The 15,874-nt window shown below is 47.8% G+C and overlaps 1 protein-coding gene across 5 annotated transcripts in view; it reads left to right on the forward strand.

Moving 5' to 3' along the window:
- Positions 1–1,848: 1,848 nt before the first annotated feature.
- The window catches only part of NCAM1 (neural cell adhesion molecule 1), a 370,435-nt gene continuing 356,409 nt past the window's right edge, over positions 1,849–15,874 (forward strand). For 3 of the 5 annotated variants that reach the window (XM_075546611.1, XM_075546612.1, XM_075546614.1), the window contains exon 1: positions 1,854–2,220. In XM_075546611.1, coding sequence (XP_075402726.1) covers positions 2,169–2,220 — 52 coding nt within the window. In that variant the 5' untranslated portion in view covers positions 1,854–2,168. Of the gene's footprint in view, positions 2,221–15,874 lie in introns of all 5 variants that reach the window. The other 2 variants (XM_075546609.1, XM_075546610.1) reach the window with 1 other exon arrangement.

Raw genomic sequence — 15,874 nt, forward strand, 5'->3', positions numbered from 1 at the left:
ATCTTCACGATTGTTGCTGTGTTTGAGTGTGTTGTTACAGCCACTGTGTAGTTTCAGTGCCATTGAACCTAGGGCGTGCTAGAATCCAACATTATACTGGATGATTTGGGTAATTTCTGCTGCACAAGACTTTTAAAAAGTGTTGAAAAACAAGCTGTGGCATTTTCAGTTGCCTCATGTAAGGAGAATGAAGAACAATCGATGTATTTGAATTCTGGTGCTGGCGGAGAATATTGACAGCACCACAGACTGCCAGAAGAGCAAGCAAATCTATCTTGGATGAAGTACAGCCAGATTGATACTTAGAGGCAAGGATGGCAAGACTTCATCTAATGTAGCTCGGGCATGTTATCAGGAGCGACCAGTCCCTGGAGAAGGACACCGTGCTTGGTAATGTGGAGGATCAGTGAAATAAAAGGAAGGCTCTTGACAGGGATTGACATAATGGCTGCTTGGGTTCAAACATAAGAGCAATTGTGAAAATGGCACCGGATCAGGTAATGTTTCCTCCCGCTGCCATAGGCATCTAACAACAACGGCAGCAATAACAACAGTTTTTGAAGATAATTCGCCAGGTTTCTCTTCCTAGACGACCTGAACTTGTACGTGCCACTGAGATCTGCCTACTCATGGTGACCCGACTGGCATCAGAAATATCCGTCGCATAGCTTCTGGCATCAAAGCAATGTGCAATAAACGGATTGACAGGTGGTGGGATACTTTTAAAGTCGGTATAAAATAAATATTACATAACTAAATTTTGGGGGGGGGAAAGCTGATTTGGGGAGAAAATACTTTTCCATGAAACCAGGAATCAGGGAGTGCAGGTGAGGCCCAGTTGATCTAGTGCATAGAAGAGAAGATACAGCCCCTCCCAGAACAGAGGCTGGCTGGCCTGCAGGGGGAGATACGGTAATGTTGGGATGGTGTACAGGTGCCTTTGGATTTTGGCAGCTTTCTGGGGTCAGAATTCACAGTGTCAGGCTAATCCCCTCACCCAGCACCTAGAACACCTGGTCCCTGAACCTTCAGGTTCCTAGAGCACATCGATGGGATTCACCCTGCCGCCCCCTATTTCTTTATGAAGTACAGCTGTACGTTTGCCAGAAGCCTCTTCAGGTTGCCACCGCAGTCATCACGAGCATGCTGCTCTGTGAGAATTGAGGTTGTAACCCTTTGCAAGGAAATATTATTTAATCTTGCTCCTCTATCATCAGACATGCATAAATGGCCCCATGATCTTCATAAGCAGACTGCATTTATAAACAAGAAAAGGTCCCATTTTCTCCCAGCTATTTCTGGAAATTCACTCTACGCATCTGCCTTCTCCTCTACTTGTGAGTTCTTTCCCGCCTCCTTTCCCTGGGATTCACTGATTTATATGCTGCTCCTCTGTGGTAGCGCTCACTTCATAGTCAATTAAAATAAATAAATAAGGCCAGCCAAACAAACAGTTCTAAAACAAAGCCCAGCAACAGCAACCCCGAGCCTCTCCAAATTTCTAATTTCCTGCGCTTCCAAAAAAATAAATAAATCTAGGCTATCCTTGGGTTTCAAGAATTTAGGGTCTAAATGGAGGGATTCGATAACTTTTGCAAACCTAAGATTTTATTTGTACGATTTATCAGTTATTAAAGTATCCAAACTCCTGATTAAGGAAGGCTGGCGAGCGGGAGGGAACGCGGAGGCGGGTGGGAGAAGTGTGAAAAGAAGAAATCCCAGTTCTGCCTGGGAGACTGCGTGTGAACGATCCCGACTCCTCCAGCAGCTCCAGGCCGCGTTTTGCAAGCGGCCGCATCTGCCTCCCCTGTCTCTCTTACCTCCTTGATGTTCGGCACTATTTGTGGCCGGCGTGGTGGAAGGACACAGTGAGGTTCTCACCCCCGCCCCCCGCTCCCATCCCCAGTTCCATCAAAGCGAACCCGGGCCAGCGCAAGGATCTCCGAGTTGCGAGTGTGCTGAGGCTGGGACTGTCACTCATTCTCCGCTCAGCGCGTGAACGCAGCTCGGCAGCCGCTGGCAGGAAACAATTCTGCAAAAATAATCATACTCCGCCTGGCAATTGTCTGCCCCTAGGTCTGTGGCTCGGCCGCCGTCCGCGCTCGCTGCAAGGGAGGGGGCACAGAATTTACCGCGGCAAGAACATCCCTCCCAGCCAGCAGACTACAATGCTGCAAACTAAGGATCTCATCTGGACTTTGTTTTTCCTGGGAACTGCAGGTACATTTGCCCCCTTCTCGCGCTCGGCTTCCATAAGTGCTCCCTTCCCCCTACACCTCCCTCCAGGAGCCCTGTGGCTGGGGGGTGGTTTTCCCGGGAATGCTAGCGCCGGGCGGTCCTTTCAGTGGGGCACAGAAAGGAGCGTGTCGCCTTTGCTGCCCACCCGGACCCCGCGCCCTCCCAGGCTCCACTGGCCCCGGGCTGTCTCCTTGGGTAGCGAACGCCGAGCGCCCCTCCAGCCCGCCCTTCCCACTTTGTGTGCTAGCGGCCCGCCGGCTCGCGGTGCACCGCAGCCGCGCGGGTGACGGGCAGCGCTCCTTCCTGAAGGCAGGCGGCGGGGAGGTGGGTGGCGAGGCGGCGGGGCAGAGCTGCCCGTGGCTAGGGTGGTGCCACCGCGCGAGCTGTTTCCGAGGGCAGGGGCTGGTCTGCCCGAGCTCCAGGAAGAGTGAACAATAAGGCCCGGACAGCTACCCCCATCCCGATCGTGATTTCCCCTCGTCGAATTAAGTGGGTCTGGCTGCCTTCGGTCCCCTGGCCAACCCCCTTCCCCCAACACCGCCCTCCACCGCCCCCCTCCACCCAGCAGAAATAACGGTTTGCAAAATCGGGCGAAATGGGCCGAATGGCGGGGCGGTGTGGCTGTGGTGGCACCCAGGTCGCTATGACGTTAGTTTTTTTATTTGCCAAATTGCTGGCGAGTTGCAAAGGCTGCTGTCGGCGGGGAGCAGAGGGATGGGAGGGTCGAGCAGCGCGTTTTGACAGGAGGAGGGGCGGAGGGGCGGAGGGCTGGGAGGGCGTGATCCGAGCTGCCTGGTGTGTGTGTGCGTGTGTGTGTGCGCGCGCGTGTGCGCGTGTGTGCGCGCGCGTGTGCCTTTACACGAGGCACGAGCCTGGTGGTGCTCAGGGCGAGAGAAGAATGGCAGGTAGCCGCCCGAAACACCTCTCCCCAGGCTCCTTTCTTTGGGCGAGGTTCCCGATCCTGGCAAAGTGTGAACAATAGGGAGCTGGAAGGGGGACCATAGTGATGCTACCGCGGGTGGCGGTGGCTGTGCCGACGCCCAGAGACCCTTGCCAGCTAGGAGGGAGGGTCATTTCATGTGAGCGATGGTCATCCCGGCTCCCCTGGAAGGTTCTTCGGTGTGCGTCCACCCACACCTTCAGCTGCCCCCTCCACCCCTCGCCTAAGGATTTGCGCTTAGGCGTGTGAGGACCGACGGGGTGTGGGGAGGGGGGCGTGGAGCTGGGGCCGCAGAGCGCTGGGTGGGGTGGGCGGACAGTCTGGGCGGGGGGCGTGTGAAGAGCTCCAGCACCCAGGGAGAGCCGGCTGGAGGGCGCTGCGTGTCGGCATCGCCGCTGCCCTGCAGGCACAGCCGGACCTGTGCAGGGGGGAGGGTCGAGTCCAGCCAGGAGAGAGCACTGGCCGCCCCAGGGAGCACCCAGCGGGCCGCCTCCCCGGGCGGCACCCGAGCAGGCGCTCCGCCACCTCCTCCAGCCAACTCAGGTCCCTCCCATGGCGACCAATCAGAGCGAGGCTGGCTGGGCGGGAAGCCGCGAGAGGCTTTTATTGAGGCGCGGGTGGCGGCCCTGAGCCACCCGGACTCTCTGGGTGCTCCAGACTAACGGTCTCGCACACCCCCCTGCGGGAGAAACCCCGCCCTCGGGCGGGTCCCCTGCCGGCCTTGCATTTTTGGAGAAAAGGAAAATGGAGACGAGGTGGTCACTAGAGGGGTTCCGTATCCAGCCCGCCCATGCCCACCTAGTCGTGCCTCATTCACGCCAACCAGAGCGGACCCCCTACCCATCCCGCCTGCACACACGACCTCGCGCAGTCTGCCCGGGTCGGAGCGCTGAGCTGCGCTGTGCAGGACGCTGCCCCGAGCGGCCCGGGCGCTGGGGCTGGGCGCGCTTGCGCTGACACTCCGGCGGGGGGGTGGGGGGGGGCGGGGGCGTGGGTGATGCCGGGGGCGTGGTCTTAAGGGGCACTGGTGGACGACCCCACACTGCAGGCGCTGTCTCCTAATCTAGGGCCACTGGGGTCCTGCCCTCTTCCATCTTGTCCCTGTGTCCCCTCTGTGCGACCTCCCCATCTGATGGGGGGGTGTGTTTCAGGGACCTCCTCCTCTTTGGATGGGGGCTGACATTGAGGGGACTGATTCGTAAGTGGGCTTTTTGAGAGCTTGCCTGGCCGCCGTCCTTACCATCTTGGGGATGGGTGTTACACCCGGGGTTTGGATCCCTAGGGAGGGTAGGCAAGCACACGCCCAGGGAATACTAGATTGGGTTCACTGGGCTGATTGTGGATGCCCAAGCTAGGGTGGCATTCTGACCAGTGTTCAGTGTTTCCTGGACCGAGAGTGCCCTCATTCCTTGCCAAGGGAGGTAACCAGCACGGGATGGTGGCAGAACGTGCCAGCACATACAAGGTTGCTTAACAAAAGAAGTTGAATGATATTCCACAGCCAAGTAATTTTCCATTAAAGTCTCCTTTCTACCTTAGTTTATAAAGCCCCTTGAAAAATCCAAATCAAAAGGGGCATACAACACATAACCGTAGATACACACACACAGGCTGCATCTCCGGGGATAATGGTGATTCAGGCAAATGGACGCCGGCTCTGTGCATGTGAAAATTTACGTGGAAAGCGTTAACAAACCAGTCAGGCTAGCCGCCCCCTTTTCATTTTAATGGTTGGGCTCTTTAGCAATAATGGGAAAGATTGTAGAATTGAATAGCAAATTCGAGTATATTCTATCACCAATTTTGGATGTTGTGTGGGAAAATTGTTTATTAGATTATATGTTTATTTGATGATTTTACAATCCTCTGCCAATTTAACTTTCAAGTATCAAGGTTTGGTTCTAACTGTCCTTCTAGCAATATAGCCACAGATTAAAAACAATGAATACCTTTGATAGCTTACAAAAACTAGCACATCTATGAAATACCTATATATATATTTATATACATAACATATCTCAATGAATGAATGAATCTGTGTTTCAGCCAAGTTTGCTGTGGTACAATTACAGGAAGCCTTAACTCGGCCAATCACGTGATGTTCATCTTAAGCTTGGGAATCTGTCTTCTCTGAACAAGACATAGCTGACTAATAAAACCATGCTGAGAACCTCTCACAACTCTGCTCAAACCCCCAAAAGAGACTTTTCATCCGAGAATGTGAAAAAGATTCACATATTTTTAAATACTGTAAATGAGATGGAAAAAATTTTAAATGCATGTTTTTTTAAAAAAGGTGTGTAGTCTAGACATTGTTCACATGTGACTTTCACTTGATTTTGAGTTACTATTTCCACAAAAATCCTAATGATCTAGTAACCTTGCTAAGTTTTTACCAGTCTGAAACATGCATAATTTTTAAGTTTTTAAATTAGAAGTTCCCTCTTGTTTTACTTTAACTGATGTAACGTGTTGCCAAGATGCCTTTATTCTAAATCCTTAAAAAACAAAACAGGATGAGCAGAAAATAGCAATAATACACCCACATAAACTAATATCTAAACAGTAAGATCCTTGTTCAGTAGAAAAGGCTTAATCACTTCTTCTAGGCTGAATGATGTTACTAAGGGCCTGTTGACTTCATTGGTGATTGGTTTATCAGGCTTGATAGTTTGAGAAATTAAGATAGTAATTGTTTGTAAAAAAAAAACAAAGACAAAAGGGCCAAAAATAAGTTGTATGCGCTCTGTACAAGTGATGTGGGTACTTATGCCAGGTAGCTGTCACAGGGAGAAATTCGTCACATGGAACACCCAAATGCTATGACCTTTGCATAGCACATCTCTTTGGAATAATGCATCCATCACTAAGAGGATGGCATGTCATCTAATAGAAGTAATCTATATCTATATTTTTCTGTCACAGGAACAATGTCTTAATTGCCTCTCCAAATAAATAGCACCATTTTTATCATTCCAAAACTAATGTTAAACATGACAGATGTTTTTGTTCCTTACAGAATCCTGCTTCTTAAATTATAGACAGCATTTTGTAAACTTTTCACTGCTTGAAATATGGACTTTGGGTGGGCAGCCCATGGTTGAGCATTCCTTTGATGGAGTCCCAGATTTACGTCTCCAAGGTTAAAGACCTGTGGCCACACTCCAGCCTGCAAGTGACTAACATGCTCTGGCCCACCTCCAAAGATGTTTTAGAGATGGTACCTTCTATCTTTGTATAAAATAAGTGATTGACAACCTGTTGCTAAGTGAGGGAAGCTTTGATCTCTGAGGATCTGGGTTTGTGGTGATGAAGGGCAGAACCAATCGATAGAAGGTAGAAGGAGCCCCACCTGCTCCTATCTGTCTGCTGGGAACCCTGACAGCCTGGCCAGACACAAGGCGTCGTAAGGAGGCTCGCCTATCAACAATGGAAGTTTTGAGTTTTTGTGCCCACACATAGTTTATGGTGTCAAGATTAGTCGTCTAGTGTCAATAATTCTTCAGTTCAGTGATTGGCCAAAATAACTACTGGTAAGAGGAATGTCCAGAACATTCAAAGAAATGACAGCGAATGAGGGGTAGTGTTTACTAGTCTTTGAAAAGAGATAACACGGGAAGCAAATATGACGGCAACAGTCAGCTGGGTAGATATAAGACCCATTTGCGGTCTGCATGAAAGAGATCAAGATTAGGGTTTCTTGGGCCAAGAAGGAAACCGGAGTAACATTCAGTAGAAATGTATGCTTCTTAAAATGCTCAACAAGTCTCTGACCAATAAGAAGAGGTAGAATCTCTGGAAGGAGGGCACTTTTGAATCTTTATAATTACATATATGAGGTCCAGAGTTTTTATTATTTAAAAAAATGGCATGAAACAATTTCCTGCACTACTGGTAGGTATATGGATCAATAATTCTGGTTGTTTATTGTGGGGCAATAAAATGCAGAAGCATTTGAAGGTCACAGCCTTGCTATCTCTAGTCCCCTTTGTCACAAGCTCTTGGTGCCAAACCTTAACTCCGTTTGCGGATGTAAAGGGATGTAAATTCTTTGGCTTGGGCAGTGGTGCCATTGGGCCCTTTCATTTCATGGTGTTGAAATGCTGCCTCTCAGCTGCAGATGCTCATTAAGAGCATTGCCTTTTGATGTTGGTCTGAGTGCCAAATGGTGAGCTGCCTTTCAGGCCAGATCAATGCATCACATGTACAGCACTCTCAGGCCATGTCTACAGGCAGCCGCTGGGTTTCAGTGAGGCCGGCACGGCTTGCCTTTTCAGCATACCTTAGCTTTGAACAACTGGAGACCCACAGACAACTGCACATAGCTATTTTGTCTGCCTTGGGTATGCATAGCTTTTGTTGTTGTAATAGCGAGAACTATGTAATCTATCCCTCTCTCTAGATAGCACATTTGCCAATTTACGGAAGCTTTTCATGGGTACAATTTAGTGATAACAGATACACTTAGGTGTTCCACCATCACACACACCCCATTTGTTGCCAAATTTCCATCCCCATTAACAGGTTCTTACTATTTCTGAAACAATGACACCCCTTTTCTCCTGTCTCCCACCACTGGGGAGCCACTGATGGAGCTTAGTCTCTCTCTCTCTAGGTCCTTGCTAGTTGTTTTGTGGGAGGGCATACGTTAGTTAGCCTTTCCTGATCAGCATACTGTGGGCGGTCAACATGATGCTGTTCAGCACAAGGCTTTCAGGACTCAGCACTGCATCGGGACTTCAGTTCTCTCCATGGCCGAGTAGGATTCCATTGTATGTCTGTATTTTTTAAAAAACTCATTTTAGTAAACCTACTAAGTTCTTTTCCCCCTATTAAATACATTCCATACTTCCCTTTGAATTAAAATAATGTATCGCTGAAATGACTTAAAAGGCTCATAGATCAGAGCAAGTCAAACACGTATTGCTACTAGGCTTCCAACTCCCACACACATGACTTTACGCAACCCACTGCCCTTGAGCTGGTTCAGACGCATAGTGACCCTATGTAGGGCGTCCTAAGTGTCATCTTTCTGCTGAGGAGTGGCTGCTCAGTTTTAACTTCTGACCTTAGAGAGTGACTAAGCACTATCCCATCAGGGCGCCTTTGAGTTTATAATGGGACTTCAAAAAGTTTGTGAAGAAATGGAATGAAATGATAATTGTGTTTTTTCCACAAATTTTTTGAGACTCTTTGCATCCCAAGGAATGTGTCTAAACATGTCTCTGTGATCAGTGGATGGCTATAGGCCAGTTTTCTCAGTAGTGCACTTATCTTAGTCTCATTAGAGCGCCTCCACCCCCCAAAAAGGATACTTTTGTGCCATCAGAGGGGGGAGCAATCTTTAAAGCAAGGCCAATGTTAAAATTTAAGGAAGCTCAACTGTACATCTTCCCACATCATTGGACTCTGTAGCAAGTTGACGGGAATGGCACTCACATAAAACAATGATGTTTGGATGGAGCAAACATTTTAAGAGAAGACCTTAAAGATGAACAAAAACAGGGAGGTCTGTCGACCTGGATGAATGACAGCCAAATGAAGAGACTGTGGCTGAAACCCAGAAACTAGTGGGAAGAGACTCCAGCATCGCCACTGACAGTCTAGCTGCTCACATGGTTCAGCATTTTCAATTGTAAGCAAACATCTTGGCCCCGGCAAGCTTTCCACCCAGTTGGTGCCAAAGCCTTGGTTTGAAAACTAGTTGGCTCAAAGAGTTGATGCCGCCATCAGTCATTTGAAGCTAGAGAAGTCAATTTTATGGAATTAATCTCAATGGGAGGAGGGGAAAGGGTTGAGTCTTAGCAACAAGGCCCAGCCAGCAAGACCCAATCAAAACAAGGCCTTTCCAGTATCTCCTGGGCCAGTTAAGTTCAATGCAGGGTGGTCAGTTAGGAAGTGTGCACTGACTGCTCCGGGGGCCTTATCAAGGGACAATCTAGATAGATCTTCTTGAAGGATACAGGATGATCACGGGTTTATTATGAAGACTTTCTAAAGAAAATGGAATACTACATTGATGAGAAAACCAGGGCAACTGCACAGAGGAATTTCTGTTCCCCATCACGACAAGATACCAACTCATCCTGTTTTCTATTAGGATTTGGTTTGGAAACTTTGCCTTATGCACCCTCCAGTTCTCATCTTCCCCAAACTCAAAGAACATTGAAAAAGAACGCGTTTTGCGTCCCAGCTGCCGCTTTGACATGGTGTCTCTAAGGAAGAACAGCCTTCTTCAGGGAGGAGTTTGAGGGAGGGAAATGCCCCTCTCAGAAGTGGTTGGTCCTCCAGGGAGGCTCTGTTGCAAAACAGCAGCTTCACCTTTTGATATGTTTATTTAATCAACATTTGTAAGCTTTCATAGCAACACTTTTTGATTTACCCTCGGATGGCCTGTATTTCCACTGTAAAATCTCATTGAGCACTCTCTGGTTTGTAGCTACAAATCCTGCAAACATCTGACCCCATTTTCAGCTCTCTGCCATTCCTGAGAGACATTCACAAGAGAACAGGCTAAAGCCCTCTGTTGCATGGAACCTCTTTTTCGGTATATGACGACCTCACCATGCAAGAATATTTATAGTCGTGTTGCACTGTGTGGGAGTGTGTTACATTAGGTGCATTCAAATATGTTTATTGAGTGCCAGTTATTCATCATTAGCTCTGTGGGGAATTACAAAAGCCCAGGAGGACAGAAGGCCTGCTGTCAGGGAGTGCTTCTGGTAGACGATGGTCACAGTGCACAGAGCAACCAGGCGAGGCATTAAGGCTGCTAGACAACCCGAGATCGGAGAGCCCTCCCTCCCTACCTGTCTGGTCCTGGGCAAGGTATTTCACTTCTTCATGTTTCCACGTCATCATCTGTGGAGTGGGAAACATGATGACGCCTTCTGGTTAAGGGCTCTTGTGGATTTTAGGTTCTAGGACTTCAGTGTAGGTGAGCTGTGTTGTTGAATGAGGGAGAGGAATGTTTATGGATCAGAAACAAAGTGAATCAGATGGAACATTCGCTTTTTAGAACATCTCCAAAGACAGCACGCTTACGAAAAAATTCTGACTTGCTTCGTGATGAGAACTGGACTTGGCGACAGTCAGTCGTTACCTGTGCCTGCCTGGCCAGGTTGGTTCTGAACACCTGAGGAGACCAATGGGTCTGATGCTAAGGGTGAAAGCCATCAGCTCAGGGGTGAGTTGAGGTTTTGTAGAGCACGAAGGTTATGCAAGTTTGAGGAGTCGGTTGAAGAAACACAAAATTAAACTCAAGATTCGATTGCTTTTGCAAAATTGAAACAAAGAAATGAATTTAAATAAATAAATAAAAGCCCCAGGATCGTGGGAACACACTGCTAGGCCTTGAAAGGGGCTGGCACCGTTTGGGGGGCCTGGGAACCTCTGACCCCACCTTAGCAATGGTGTTTTGCTTGCTTGGGGGGTCCACTTGCTTGAGAATGTAGGCCCATAGTCACAGTTCGTTACACATGCTTCTCATCAGTGTTGGGGTGGAAGGACTTTGGAACGTTAGTGGCAGGTATGAAAGTCAAAGTTATTTTTGAAGAGGGGAAGCTTTTGACTTCTATTTGTAGATACCTTCAGTGCTTTTGGAGGAGACCGATTGTTTCTTATAGCTGATAGTTTTGCAAATTACTCACTAACGTAATTGCTACTATTAGTCTAATGAGTTCAGATATCAGTACCTGAGTGGTTAGTCAGGAGGTACCTTTGCCCAATAAAGACATATGCTATGGGATGAGCGATGGAAGCTTTTGCCTTATTTTCTAAGTGGAGCTACACTGGCTCCATATGACCATTAAGTGTTTCTTAATTACTGCCCCCCCCCACAGTTTACCGAGGTCTTTAAGATACTTCGTTTCATTTAATCATCACCTCTTTTATTCGATAACTATTATTAACTACTGAGTACATGTTCTGTGCTGGGAATACAGTGGTGAACTAAGCATTGCCCTTATTTGCATGGAGTTTCCAGTTTGATTATGGGAAAGAGAATAGACATTGGATAAGTAACACACACACACACACACACACACACACCACACAGTTACCCTGATGGGAACTCAGGAAGGGAATATGGTTCTCTGAGCTATGGGAGGGGAGAATCTATCTCTGAGTGGATGGTCGGGCGAGAAGACCTCTGTGAGGTGCTAACATGTACACAACCCCCTGAAAGAGGAAGGACAGATGGTATTTCCATTTTAAGGCATGGTTAACTGGATTCTTGCTTCCACAAACACTAAATGCAGCAAACATTCCTCAATTCTGCCGTTTTACAAGCCTCCCTGAAATTTGAGGAGGTCAGCTTCAGAAATTGTGCTGGGCTTTCAGGTTAGGAGGTTGCGTGAGATAGACTCCTCCTGCTAGAGCCAGTGGGGATAGAGTGAGGACGTGCTCCATTTATAAATAGAGACAAGCTTTAAGTGCTATTGGCATACGAGGAAGCAATTAATTTCGTTTGGGACTCCCTTGGGCTGGATTTAGGGGATGAGTTTACCATTAGTCTTTGGAGCAGGAAGAAGGGCGAGTCGGGCAGAGGAAGAGCCCAAGTGCAGGGGTGATATTAGCTGCCATTCAGTCGCTCCCCACATCATGGCAGCCCCATCGTCACTATACATACCATAGAACAAAACACCACCCAGTCCTGCACCACCCCCAAGATTTGTTCGTGGTGGTCCAGAGGTTCTCCAGTGGATCACCAGAACTTTCTGGCCTATGTGTCTTAGTGTGGGAGCACCACTGTAACCTCTTCAGTATCATAGTAGCATGCACACATGAGGTGCATTGGCTGAGAATTGAACCCTGCTCTCCTGTGTGCAAGGTGACTTGTTTTTCTCCCACAGAATCACTGCCATCATTGAGCAGAGCAGCGCTGAGCAGAAGTAGGGAAATGCACGCATGCAGTCTTGTACAAGCAACTGCGTGAGGCCACTTGAAAAGAGCAGGGAGACAATAAGATGGGATTGGCGGTGGTGGAATCTATAAGGCAAGAGAATGTTAGGTTTTCTTTCTTTCTTTTTTTTTAAGTGTTAGGTTTTCATAGCAAAACTGCAGCTGGGAGAGATGGAGTGGCTTGCCCTGGTGGAGCTGAGACCATAACGTGCATTAATTGGCTGCATTTCATCCTTTTCCAAAGTAAGGATAAGTTGAGTACACATAGCATCGGATTACATGCCAAGAAAATGTATAGGTCCCTAAGGATATAGAAATGAGTTGGCTTGGCTCCTAGCTCAGCTGATCGTCTGCATGGTCAAGAAGTATCATCAAGAATTTGGAGCACAGTGGACATCAGTTGAGTCCAGAAGCCATTGTGACATTGCGCATTTTGCCGTACTTCTGACCCCCTTTCTCACCTGGAAAATGGGAATCATAACCCCTCCCTTAGGGTGTTTTGATAAGTTTTAATAGAGTCCCATATGTGAAGCCACTGAGACACAGTCGGCACTCAATCTGTGCCTTCTCAAAGTTCATCTTGAACAGATTCTTTGTGGAATGTTTATTAAGGAACTGTGCTGCGAATATCATGCGCAAAGTTCTGTGCCTCAGAGCGGAGGGAAAACAAAATACACTTAAGAATACTACCCTGGTTCTTCAGAAGCTTCCCGGTGGTGCAGAAACACATGTAAGGAAGCAGGAAAGATACTCCAGGTGCCTAAATAAGGGGGGGGGGTAGATAAGGATTGGGAGAAAGGATTAACACCCCAAAACCAAACCTACTGCCCTTGAGACCTTTGCTGCTCAAAGTGACCCTCTATAGGGTTTCTGAAACTTTGTAAATCTTTAGGGGTGCAGACAGCCTCCTCTCTCCCAAGGGGTTGCTGCTGACCTTGGGGTTAGCAGCCCAAGGCTTATCCAATAGTAAAAGCAACAGACCCTTTTAGAAAGACAAGTATGATTTCAGTGGGTTTCAATGCCTGAAAAAGTCCAACCATTTCTAGTATTTGCCCTGCGCCACCTAGCTCCTAACTATGAACAGGGAGGGTAAAGACCTAGTTCTTTCTAGGAGGAGATGAGTCTGGCAAGAATTGGACTTAAGGAAAGCAAACCAGATATTTGGGCAGGTCTTCTTAAAGTCTTAAATATCAGTCATAAGGGTGGAGTGCTGCTGGAGAGGTTAGAGAAATCATTTTTCAAAATCTTAAAGAGAATAGTAAAGGAGAGCAATTGAACAGCTGCTGGGGTGGGCTCTGTGTTTGATGCGAGCTGTGAATTAGCAGAGAGATACGGCGGCACAAATTGGTAGAGATCATTGAGTACTTAAAGGGAACTTGGGGTTTGTGGAGCACAATGGCTGGACCAAAAGTATTGGCTAAGTCAAAGGATGTCTGTTACTGTATAAAAACCATCAGCCAGCTGATGGGGAGCTGGAGGCTGAGAGATAGGAGACCCAATTAAATCTGGGTGGGAGGCCCAGTGAGGGTCTCTGTCTTGCTTCACACAGTGAGATGTGTATGCAGGGCAAGGGCTCCATTGGGGTCTACTCAAAAGATATGGGTTCAAAACCGGGTTCCACCGCAAAGTGGCCAGGTGAATTTATGCGACGGACATAAACTATTTAAAGGCTTAAAGAAATCCAACTGCGGTCTGTTTTATTAAGCAGATACTCTTGAAAAGATACATTGGTAGTGGCTTTGGTTAGGGGACACAGCTGAGATGGTAGAGATGACAAATCAGCTGGCAAGAACAGGTGACAAAATGGTAGAAGACAGAGAGAGAGAGAGAGCTTTAAAATTTCTAGAAGAACTCGATGGTGCCCATTATGCCCATTGACCTCTCTGACCGGGATCTCAGTAGAAGGTACCAGATAGCGTGGGAGAGAAAGGAAGGACATAATTCAGATTCGGGAAAAAAGGCCAGATGCTTTGGTTGGACCGAGATTGGTAGAAGCCCAGACGTGAGAGCCTTTGAGCACACTTCACATGAAGCTGAAGCTGTTCCTGGTCAGCCCTTTGCAGCCACAGGAAAGGTAGGGCCTATAAAATGAGCAGTACACCTGGGGGGCGGGGGGCATGCTCCAAGTGTAGCATAGAGCAGCCCTTGCCCCAGAGCAAAGTTAAGAAGGGGGCAAAACTGGGTGGGGGCTGGGGCAGAAACCAGGGAACCCAAGATGGTATTGGGGAACCTGCTGACACATCATGGGGACAGTGTGGTGGGACAATCTATGTCTAAATTGTCGAATGGGGAACTAATTTGCTTTGTAGACTTTCACTTAAACCACAATAAAGGGAGCCCTCGTAGTAAGCGCCGGACTGACTGTTCATCGCAGAGTTGGCCATTCCAACCCACCAGTCACTCTGGGGGCGGGGGGCGGCGGGGAAGTCGAAGCAGTCTACTCCTGTAAAGATTTATAGCCTCGGAAACCCTGTCTAGAGTTGCTATGAATTAGAATCGATGGCAGTAGGATTCTGGGTAAACCACAGTGAAATAGATCTTTTCCAGAATTGCACGCCTAAGGGGGTGAAGTGCACACGGCACCGGCTGTGTGATGGAGACATTGAGAAAGGGGGCTACCTTGAGCAAAGAAAAGTGGTTAATCTCAGTTTTAGACACTTTAGGTGTTTAAAATCGTTTGGTCATCCTAGTAGCTTAATGTTCGGGTCAGTGTTTTCTGGGAGAGTAAAATTATTTTGTTGACTCCCACTAGTATTACATAATAACCAGAAAGAAAGGCAGGGAGGGCATGAAGGAGGAAGAAGAGAGGAAGGTTCCAGAATGGAGGAGAGTGTTGTTTATGCAGTAAAGGTTAAGTATGGTTTGGTGAAACATGTTAGGAAAAACTTCAGTTTCAGTTGTGTCTGCCATATACTTAGGATGGAAGACGTGTACCTTCTGGTGTGTTGTGTCCACATAGTTTGTATGCTACAAGCCTGGAGCAAGGAACTGGGGAGAGGGTGAAACAATCTGCAGACGAGAGAAGGTTTATCAGAAGGCACAAGGTGGAGACGTAATGGGTGGTGGAAGGAGTAAAAAGCAACAACAACAGTATGTATTGAGCATCTGAACAGTGTGTGTGTGTGTGTGTGTGTGTGTATTTTAATCCTACCAAACCCCCTGATGTTTCATGCCTGGAGAGCTATCATCTATTGGGGAATGAGAAGGAGACAAGGCAACGCTTAAAGCCAGATCTGTGATACTCAAGATTTCAGAGGCAGGAAGGGCAGGAACGTTCACTGGGGAGCCATGACGGTTGGTAGAGAGTTCCTCCCAAGGTTGGTGAGAGTTGAAAGAAGGATGCAGCCCTGCTGAGAGGAAGGGCGAGAGGGAGGTTTGCATGCTGGAGAGACATTTCGAGAGGGACTGGCTGAGGAGACCACGTCTCAGGGTCTAGTAGTCTGTGCATGCTCTTAAACCAGGAATGCAGTTCATTCTTTTTTGCCTATCTCCTTCTGCAGCATCTTGAATGGTATCTTGTATGGAATACAGACAATGTTATTGAACAGAGAAAAGTAGAGCTTCTCTCTCAGCTCACTGCCACTGAGTCAGTGTCGACTCACAGTGACCCTTTGGGACAGAGGAGAACTGCCTCGGAGTTCACAAGACTGTAACTATGGGAGTAGAAAGCATGTCTTTCTCCCTTGGAGTCGCTGGTGGTTTTGAACTGTTGATGTTGTAGTTAGCAGCCCAACTTGTAACCACCATGCCACCAGAGTCCCTGAAAAATAGAGCTTAGTGGTGTGAAATCCTAGG

Source organism: Tenrec ecaudatus, chromosome 4 (genome assembly GCF_050624435.1).
Source record: "Tenrec ecaudatus isolate mTenEca1 chromosome 4, mTenEca1.hap1, whole genome shotgun sequence".
NCBI classification, from domain to species: domain Eukaryota; kingdom Metazoa; phylum Chordata; class Mammalia; order Afrosoricida; family Tenrecidae; genus Tenrec; species Tenrec ecaudatus.